Here is a 10,002-nt window from a genome sequence, read left to right on the forward strand (position 1 = left end):
GAATAAGAAGATGCTAAGCTCAGGGAAACTAAAGTTTCTTCAAAAGATGCAGTAATAAAATAACTGGATCTCGAGAACCACAAACGTTTTGTTTTGAACTTTTCGAAGCTTCCGTTAAACATGCTTGCCCAGACCCCTAGCAACCAAAATAGCAAACGAGGCTCTCAGATCTTCTCTTTGACGTGGTTCGTTTAGATCCCTATCAACTGATCTAGCAAATGAGGCTCACGGATCTCCTCTTTGATGTGGCTCGTTTAGATCCCTATCAACCGATCTAGCGAATAAGGCTCGTGGACCTATTGCGAATGAGGTACCGAGCGACCTTTTTGTGAGCTTCTTTAATTTCAATTAATATGAAGTGCCTCATCCAGACCAAAACCGAACGAGTGTCTCGGCGGCTTCTTCGTAAGCACCCTCATCCGGACAATCAGCGACCGAGGCACCAAACAAGGTCCTCGGTTCCTCACCATCTTGATGGATTTTTAACTCATAGCTAATTAAGTACAAACTAGCCCCAACCAAATTTTATTTACATTAAATTATTTTGGACGCCGAATTGCCTAACATAAAACCTAACACATGAACCAAAGCCATATATATCTCTACAAGTATACGTATTAAAGAGAAAAGGGGGGGATCTGAACAGTATGTTCTAGTCCACAACATGTTTCAAAATAATAGGCATACAAAAGTTAAAGAGATATATCAATTATTGATTTCATCGAGAGATGCAAATATAGAACCGTTGTCCGTGGACTTACTAATCATCTGCCATCATCCACTGGTTTTAGTACCTGGTTCATCATGCTATCGTACCCAATTGGTGTATTGGCCGTAGAAGAACAACCAATGCCAACATCAATACTGAAAGAGTGTGAAGGGCCATTATTGAGCAAGTACTCAGTCTCTTCCATGTGGAGATCAGCCTTTCCCCATGGATGCTTCCCCATAATTGTCAATCCCTCCAACTCCATTGCTACTTCCTTCATAGAAGGCCTATCTTCCCCTCTTACCCTTAAGCACCTTTTTGCAAGATTAGCAACTTCTTTTAGTTCTTCAATATTACCCTCCTTCACAATGTGATCCTCAAGAATTTGAAGTAGGCGATCCTCTTTTATTGCAGAAACAAAGTACATTGCTAGATTTCTATCACTTTCGGGCCTATTGAAAGAGAGTGCCTCTTTTCCCGTTAATAGCTCTGCCACAACAACGCCAAAGCTATAGACATCGCTTTTTTCTGTTAGTTGGCTAGTATGGAAGTATTCGGGATCCAAGTACCCGAAAGTTCCTTGCACCAAAGTGGTTAATTGTGTTTGATCAAGAGGTACCAGCTTTGAAGCTCCAAAGTCAGACACTTTTGCCATGTAATTATCATCTAAAAGTATATTTGTAGTTTTCACATCCCTGTGTATAATTGGCATAGAAGTTGAAGAGTGTAAATATGCAAGTGCTCCTGCAATTTCTGCTGCTATCTTCAAACGCTTTTCCCATGAGAGTAAGGATGATAGGCTTTCATTATGAATGTGGTCAGAAAGAGTCCCGTTTGTGATGAATTCATAAACTAGTAAGGGCACTTCAGTTTCTAGACAACAACCTAATAGCTTAACCACATTCCTATGGTTAATTTGGGTAAGCACAATCACCTCGTTTATGAATTGCTCAATCTGGCTCTGATCACTGATTTTGGACTTTTTAATGGCAACCACTTTGTTATCTGGCAACACTCCTTTATAAACAGTTCCATAGCATCCTTGGCCAAGGACAATACTCTTGTCGTAGTTGTTGGTGGCCTTTTTAAGCTCTTCTGCGCTAAAGATTTTATTCGTCTCCACAGACCCTCTATGACTCGGGAGTCGTTGTTGTAACATTAATCCACCATTTTGTTTGAAGAATTTCTCCTTGAGCTTGAGAAGTTTTCTTCTTTTCAATGCCCAAGATATCCAAGAACCTGCCACGACTAGTGCTAAGAGGCTTATGCTGATACCTGCACGTACATTTAGATCAATGGGACAAAATATGTGACATTTTGTTTTACAATGAATCTAGTGAAGCCGCATAAGCATACATCTAACATGATTAGCGAACAATTTGATTCATGTTGAATTTTATATATCATAGTAAAACATACGTGGTTTATGAAATAGAAGTGTATCAAAGTAGATGTGGTGAAGGTGAAGTTGAACCAAGTTTTGATGATGGAGGACAGCCGAGGCCGAGCCCAAGTAATACGACTAGAGTATCCCAAACCCAAGTAATACAGCTAGAATATCCCAAGTAATCCGGCTAGAATATTTTTTTGATTCATCAACTATTTTCCTTTGTCATCAAGTATTAGTATTTTCATATTTTGCTTCTTTGTTTTATTTCCATTCGTAGGAGGATTTTATTACCTTGAGTAGCCGTAGGGTTTTACTATAAGTTTGGAATAGTTCTATGGGAATAAAGTGTTTTTGCCATCGATAAGAATTCAATTTTCTCCTTTTTGTTGAATTTGTGAATTGAGAACATTCCTTCTCTTTTATGGTTTATCGCTTCCACTACATTATTTGAGGTGTCTTTTCTTTCTAATTGAAACCTTAATGTTTCTTTGTTACTTGAGAAGAAGCCAAGAATTTTGATTTTGGAAGACAAAGCTAGAATGCTACGGACGGTTATTATAATTTTTGCTTTCTAAGTGTTCTTCTTCTTCTTCTTCTTCTTCTTCTTCTTTTCTTTTCTTTTTTTCTTTTCATCTTTTTTTTTTTTTTTTTTTTTTGCACCAATGAAGGAAGCCTTTATTAAACAAAACTGCCAAAGGCCAGGAAACTGATAAGGGCAAAAGAATGGGTGGATTATTTTTGGAGATCATCATTTTGTTCTCATTTCTACCATCAATTCCTCTTCCTCTTGGAAAATTCACAGAAATGTCCATTTATACACTATCACTTGTCTTTGGGTTGCGCCTAAATCTAGATTAGACTATATTCTATCTACCCGTCTGCGCCCAATTGGTTTGTAGTGGGAAGGTTTTCCCTCCCCTTATTGGTGCAACTGTTTTACTTTTAAAAAATTAAAATTAAAAATAAAAGACCTCAAGCTTAGCATTGCTGACATCACATATACTTCAAATTTGCAAAAGGATATTAAAAAAAAAAAAAAAAAAAGGGCCCAAGCTAATGGCTCTTTTGGGTTTAATTATGTTTGAATGGTTTAAAAAACTTGAAACAAAAAATAATAATAATAATAATAATAATAATAATAATAAATAAATAAAATCTGAGTAAATTTTGAATTTTAAAAAATAATTTTAAAGCTTTTGAAAAAATAAAATCAACCAAACATGCCTTTGAAGTTTGTAGATGTTGAACTCATTGCTGACGTCTTTTTTAGTTGACGACTTTGTCGGGTTTGATATTTATACATCCTGATGGATTCCACATTTACGTCAAGGGCGCGCAAGGACGAGCCTACGGTAGAGTGCATCTCCGGCCACCACATATATATCTAGCTAATTAGCCTCTCTGATTGGTCTTTATAAAGTCAACAGCTTTGAACCAAACCATACTTCCACGCCAACAGTATGTACGAAGACTCATGATCTTATTAATAGACTGATCGATTGAATTTTGGTGCATGTTAAGAGAGAGGGGAGGGGCTGTAAATTAAACCTGTTTCGACTAGTCTAAAATTTGAAACCTATCTGCTTGAGAAAAGTGAACTTCATAAATCCCTTCTTTTAAATTGTTTAAATTTTTATGAAATTTAAACAACCTAATAACATAGACTTTGATCAATCCCATATATATGGGATAATTGATGGAGTACTTGAATAAATTACCAAGCAAAAAGAAAATAAATAAATAAATAATGAAAGTCTTAATTACTTACCCAGTGCAAAAGTTATAACTTTAGATTGGTTCAGTTTAGCAAGGCAACTTGTTCCTCTCCCATCGTCTTCGTACCCCTCACGACAAGAACACTTGAAATCCCCAGGGAAGTTGCTGCATATTTGAGTTTCATTATTGCAGCTCTTTGGATTTTTGCACTCATCAATATCTGAAACACAGTGCAGCCCGTCACAAGGAAGCGATACAACCTTTATACTCATATATTTAACAAGAAAAAGTATTTAATTACCTGTGCAACCATCATAGAGGTATGGGTTCCCCTGAAAACCTTTGGTGCAATTGCAACGATACCCAGCACCGTTGGTGGAGTTGTAGCATTCACTATACTCCGCCTTACATGCATAGCTTGTCATATTTCCCTTCGCATATTCGCATGTCTCATTTCCGACTGCCCAATCAAGCACCATGGGAACTTCCTTTTTGTTCTGCAATTGTTGAAGATCTAAGGAGGAAAAGTTGTACGCTTCTTCTTCCACTAGAAAAACAAAACCACATGGGTTGAAGCTGCGTACTTCGGAGTAGTTATTGTAGCTAGAAACACTAAGAGTATAATCCCATATTCCTTCTGCGATAGAAGTTTGGCAACAGCCAAGGCCCGAGCAAGACCCGTTAACCACACTGTCAATGCGGTCACAGTATGCAGTACATCCAGTCGTGTAGTTTCGTTCCCCTGAACCTTTAATAAACGCATAAGTGTCACAACCGACGACAGTGAACTTGTTCCTCGTATATGAGAAGTAGAAATATTGCATTAATTCGAACGAGGTATAGAGGCGGTTAACAGGGAGGCCCGACTCGTTGTAGCAATCACGGGCTACGAAGCTCGAGACTCGGAGTTCACCATCCAATAATGATATGTCGAGGACAGGTATATTACTAGTTTTATCGCCCAGAAACGGTGTTGGAATCCCGGACAAGTAGTTACAGGTGATGAGAAAAGATGGATCAAGGTAACAGCCCTCACTTGTTCCAAATGGGTAAGGGATGGTAAGATTTCCACATGTGTTGTTGCAGCCCGAATGGGGTTGAGATGCGGCTGTTGCTGCTAAAATTAAGGCCCCAAGTAGCAATTTTTGTTGCAAAAGCATTCCATGTAAAGCCATGGCATGCCTTTTCTGTGTCTCTCTTCTTTTGTATAATTTAGTGCTTGAAGGACCTCCTCTTTATAGAAGGCAAGTACCTCTTTAATGAGACTCGGTCTTCTTCTTCTTCTTTTTTCTTTTGGGCGAGACTCAATTGTGGATGGATAATTATTTTCAGAACAATTAACTTGGTCTAGAATTAAATAATAGGGTGAACTAGTCATGAAATTATTTCAAGTCCTTTTCCTGTTTTTGAGAGAAAAAAAATAAATAAATATCTTTTTGCCCTTAACAAATTTTTTTATTTTTTTTATTTTTTATAGATTAACAATTTTATTTTTTTTCCACCCGGTTTCAGGATTGGAGATGGACGGAAGTACTATTCCTAATTTCCTATGTATAAAAGACAAGCACCTGTACATATGGCGAGACCAAGTCCTGGGGATCATGAACTAGTAAAGAAATTATTAAGACTTTTAAAAGGATAAATCGTTTTACTTTACTCGATCTTGTCATCAAGTTTGCGTCTATATATGTGGAAGCATACATAATTATTTGTTAGTGTTAGGATATATTATCATTAAAGATCGTTGCTTCTGGTCAATTGATTCAAGTCATCGAGGCAGGTATATATTAATTTTTTTCAGATGGTGATCTTCACCCTCCCTTCCAAGTAGGCAATTTTCTAGCCATAAACTACGCGTTTCTAATTTGAGGTAAACCCAGAGCATACTTAAACAAATGTTATTAGGGTAGACTTTTTTATTTTTTTGATTAATTAGTTGAGTAGATTATATGCTTATATATGAGGCACACATCAACTTCATTGATCACCTTCTTCATAGTTTATTAATGGAGATATAGAAATTGACAATACTTGTATGTATTGGTGTTAGTTCTCATGTCCCTTTCTAGTTTCTACATTTCTTATTGACAATTCGTGTATACTTAGGACCACAAAAACCCACAAGAAGATAACAATTTAAATTTGAATAAGACTTGAATATATAAAGAATAGAGAGAGAGAAAACAAAGAGAAGAGTTTATAATTGAATAAAATATTTTGAAATTGTGTTCCCAAACTTTTCTTCCTAAATTTGGTCGCCAAGCAATGTGTCACAATCATATGAGATGGTGATACATTTTCTAAAATAATAAATTACATGGAACTGTGACTCATCATTTGAAGACTAAATTTTGGAGAAAATTTTTGAAAAGTATAGCATTTTTAATTTTGAAAACTTTTCATCTTCTTATCATTTAATTTTTTTTTTCGTTTTATTTTGAACGATGGACTTGTGTAGCATAATTTATATCTTTTTAACTTTTGGAATAAATTATATATTATTAACATTGAATGTTAAAGCAATCCACGTCTATTGAAAATGAAGTTGAGATCAAAATTTATTGTTGTCCCTTTAAATTTTGATTTGAATTTTGACTGCTCAATGCTTATCACAAGGCCCAAAAATTCCCTACCGACAACGTAATTGAATATTATTATTATTTTCATTCTCTCCATTATTCCCAAGAATAGAACATTTAAAGTTGAATAATGGGTTTTATTTAATAATGTCTTTAATTTTATTTGTTTGCTTGATTGTTATGCTTATTGAATTATGGATAAAAAAACATTAGGGTGTTTCTTACAATCATTGATTATCATGAATATTTTAAGATTGTATCCATCATCCACTTTTTTTTCTCAGTTCTACATATTTTTTATATTGTATTAGATTTTTAAAACAAGCTCAAAAGACTAAAAATCAGTCAAAAATATTTTTAAATGCTTTTAAAATAAGTCTATTACCTATTTATGGATAGCGAATAATAATTGCACGCAATAATTGCAATAAACGCGTGGATGCATATAGAAAGAAAAAAAAAATGATGCGGATATCTAAAAGTGGTATTTACATTTTGTGGGTGCAGATATCGTAAATAACCGCAAGGGATTGTTGAGCATACATATGTGAGTGTAAAATGATTGAGTCTCACATTAAAAATATATAAAAAAGTGTGAGTGGTTAATATAACATAATTGGGCCTAAACCCATATGCTTAAATTTTTTGGTTGAGTGGTATCTCAACATAAGTTCACTAAAAAGACTCTCCAAAGTATTAATCTCCATAACTGTTGGGGAGAATATTGACCTCCTCGGGTACTAGGCCCAACCCGAACACAAGGCCCATTGGGTCCGCCCGACCAGGTCAAAACGGTTCAAGAAAAATTAATCTATCCAAGCCCATCAAATCATTTGGGCCAAACCGATTCACCCAAACCGACTACCCGACCTACGTATCTAGTGACACCTACGCCCGTGTATATCTTGCGATTATCCGGGATCTAAGGGACACGACGCACGATACAAAAGTAGATCATGCACCCGAAGGTTTACCAATGACATATCACCCATAGGGGATCGTGCACCCGAGATAAGCGATCATGGAACCCGAAAATATCCGTGCGCCTGAAGCCACGTCTTCTTCAACTACTGATTCCCGCAAGCCACGTCTTCTTAACTGCTCCTTAATCTCTATAAATACTAAGATCTCTTCAAAGGTTGATGTACACTCATGATCTCCTTAACATTACTCTGAGCTATTACTCTCAAATAATACACTTATTTAAGCATCGGAGCAGGATTGTCAGCACCCCCTGACGCAACTTTCATTTGTAGGTTTCGAAGAAGGAGCACATAGACGAATTACTGATTGACATGTCACCTACCAGAATCTGTGTCAACACTAATAAACCCACCGCTACTTCCGACTTCCCCCCTTCTCAACGCCAATTCTAAATTCTAACCTAAGGAGAAGTGGGGGAAGAGGAGAGGATCTTACGACATTTACTCCAACATGTACCAAAGCAATTGCAATTGGCCCTGTTTGTTTCAATGGTAAATATTTTCAGCTGAAATTATTTTTTAGGACCGGCGTTCATTCATGCTTGCACATTGCACTTTTTTGTCTCTATGACATGGACCTTTGTTAGGGATCGAGATTGACACATTGTGGAGTATTTCTAATGAGCCCATAATATAATATGTTGAGATATACCACACAACCCGAAGGTAGTGAGTTTCGGGTCTTAGTCTTTCTTCTTCAAGTTATCTAGTGCTAAAATCTTTTTTTTTTCTTTTTAAAAGAAAAATATTAACAAACAAACTAAACACAAAACAATATTCATATTTATATTACATTAAAATATGAGTAATTCTATAAAAAGGACTAGAGTTTAGCCTTTTTGTGTCATCTCAAATGTCATGTGATTTTTAAAATTACCATTCGATTAAAATCTAATAATAATTATCTCAAATTTAATAGAGATTTTAGAACCACATGACATTGGAGACGACGCAAAAATAACTCTAATCCTTCATATAAAATTACTCTTAAAATATATTTTTTTTAAATAAAAATAGAAAACAACTCACAAAAAAGGCATTAACAAATAGACCCAATTGATATTTTGTTTTCCAGCTTTGGTGGTTCATTTCAAGTGGAGCCAAGGACACCTTTTTAGCTTGCTCACATTTTTTATACAAAAGCTGAAAAGCAGCATTTTTCTATTTAAAATCTCTAAAAGCCTGAAAGCCTAATTGCACGAAAGCACATGCCTCTGGTTCTTTTGGATTCAATATTGGAAACAAATTCGTGTCGAGATGACATATGTTTTCATTTAAAAATAAAGCATAATTAATCATACTATGACTATGTTACGGCATATTTCCCTCGAAATTCCGAAATCCAAGCTTCTATATTTCTATTCCTATTATGAATAATGCTATATACAAAATTCTTGTATTTTCTTTTATACTTTTAAAGGTGACGTTATTTTTAAAATTATTATATTATCAAAAAAAAAAAAATCATCGTGCATTAAAATTCAATAGTAATCAATCTTAAATTCAATAATAATTTTAAAAACCACATCATATTTGAAAGGATTAAAAATAGATAGTAATTTCGCATATCGCATATCTCTTTCTATTATTGTAGGTTTTTTTTTTTAAAAAAAAAAAAAAAAAGGTATATATATCCAACAAAATTCCTAAAAATACCCCGCCTTAATTTTTGAAGGAAAAAAATTATTATAAGGAATTATGCGCTGGTCAAGATTTAACGGAATTTCAAATTATTTATGCCTGAATCTTTCAAAAAAAATATTATATTTTTGTTAAGAAAAAAAAAAAAAGTATTTTGAGAATTTTGATAGCATTTAACGAAAAATCCTAATGGATTGGTGAAATTGAAAGAAAAAAAATTAAAAAAAATTAAAAAATTGATATACTAAATTGACACTTTTTAAAGTTTAAGGGTATGGTTGTAAAAGTGATGATAGATCGGGGGTGGTAAATGAAATTTTCTCTAAATATAAAGAACTTAAGTTGTACTTTATTTTATAAATGATGAGTAATTTTTAATAAATTATTATACAACTGTTATGTAACTGCGATGGTATAACAGTAAAAATTAACCATTAAAAAACTTAAAAAAAAATAAAAAACTAAATAATAGGTCCAATTTTTCCTTTTGCGTAAATCCAAATATAATAATATATCAATTCATCCACAAGGGGTAGCTCAATCGGCTGGGAACCACGCCTCATGAAGCGGATGTCACTAATTCGAATTCTCCTCCAACTTTTATGTGAACATGTCAAAAAAAAAATATAATAATAATAATAATAATAATATATCAATTCACTAAATATAATTTCTCATTATAAATAGGTCCACAAGAAAAAGAACACTACCAGCACTGTGCCAGTATATACAACTGATAGCGGCCAATCTCACGCGCAATTACCAGCACTGTTCAATGAGGCCTCTTACGTAGTCGTTGTCTAGATAGGATTCGGAGTGGATCTTTTCAGGAGCGATTATTTATAAGATGACAAAATAAAAAAATAAAAAAATTATAAAGACTAGTCTGGGTGTTTCAGGTAGTGGGTGTAGGTCACTTGACTTACTTGGTTGAAGTTGAACCACGTATTGTTAACTCTTCCTATTTTTCTTTCTTTATTTATT

General features: G+C 34.5%; 1 protein-coding gene across 1 annotated transcript; it reads right to left on the reverse strand.

Annotated features, from left to right (window-relative positions):
• Positions 1-504: 504 nt before the first annotated feature.
• Positions 505-5,053, reverse strand: LOC133865893 (putative wall-associated receptor kinase-like 16). The gene is made up of 3 exons (XM_062302407.1): positions 4,117-5,053; positions 3,868-4,035; positions 505-1,984 (listed from the first exon to the last, which is right to left on the reverse strand). The coding sequence occupies exons 1-3, from the start codon at positions 4,988-4,990 to the stop codon at positions 765-767; spliced, it is 2,262 nt and encodes a 753-aa protein (XP_062158391.1). The 5' UTR covers positions 4,991-5,053; the 3' UTR covers positions 505-764.
• Positions 5,054-10,002: the final 4,949 nt, after the last annotated feature.

The sequence above is a fragment of the Alnus glutinosa genome, chromosome 4 (genome assembly GCF_958979055.1).
Source record: "Alnus glutinosa chromosome 4, dhAlnGlut1.1, whole genome shotgun sequence".
NCBI classification, from domain to species: Eukaryota; Viridiplantae; Streptophyta; class Magnoliopsida; order Fagales; family Betulaceae; genus Alnus; species Alnus glutinosa.

What these genes read in the sequence shown, in the direction of transcription:
- LOC133865893 (XM_062302407.1), bottom strand. Translation starts at nt 4,990, where the DNA reads ATGGCTTTACATGGAATGCTTTTGCAACAAAAATTGCTACTTGGGGCC. An exon ending in CCTCTATGATGGTTGCACAG is followed by an intron (nt 4,036 to 4,116) that starts GTAATTAAATAC and finishes ACTGTGTTTCAG; the next exon opens with ATATTGATGAGTGCAAAAAT. An exon ending in AGTTATAACTTTTGCACTGG is followed by an intron (nt 1,985 to 3,867) that starts GTAAGTAATTAA and finishes ATGTACGTGCAG; the next exon opens with GTATCAGCATAAGCCTCTTA.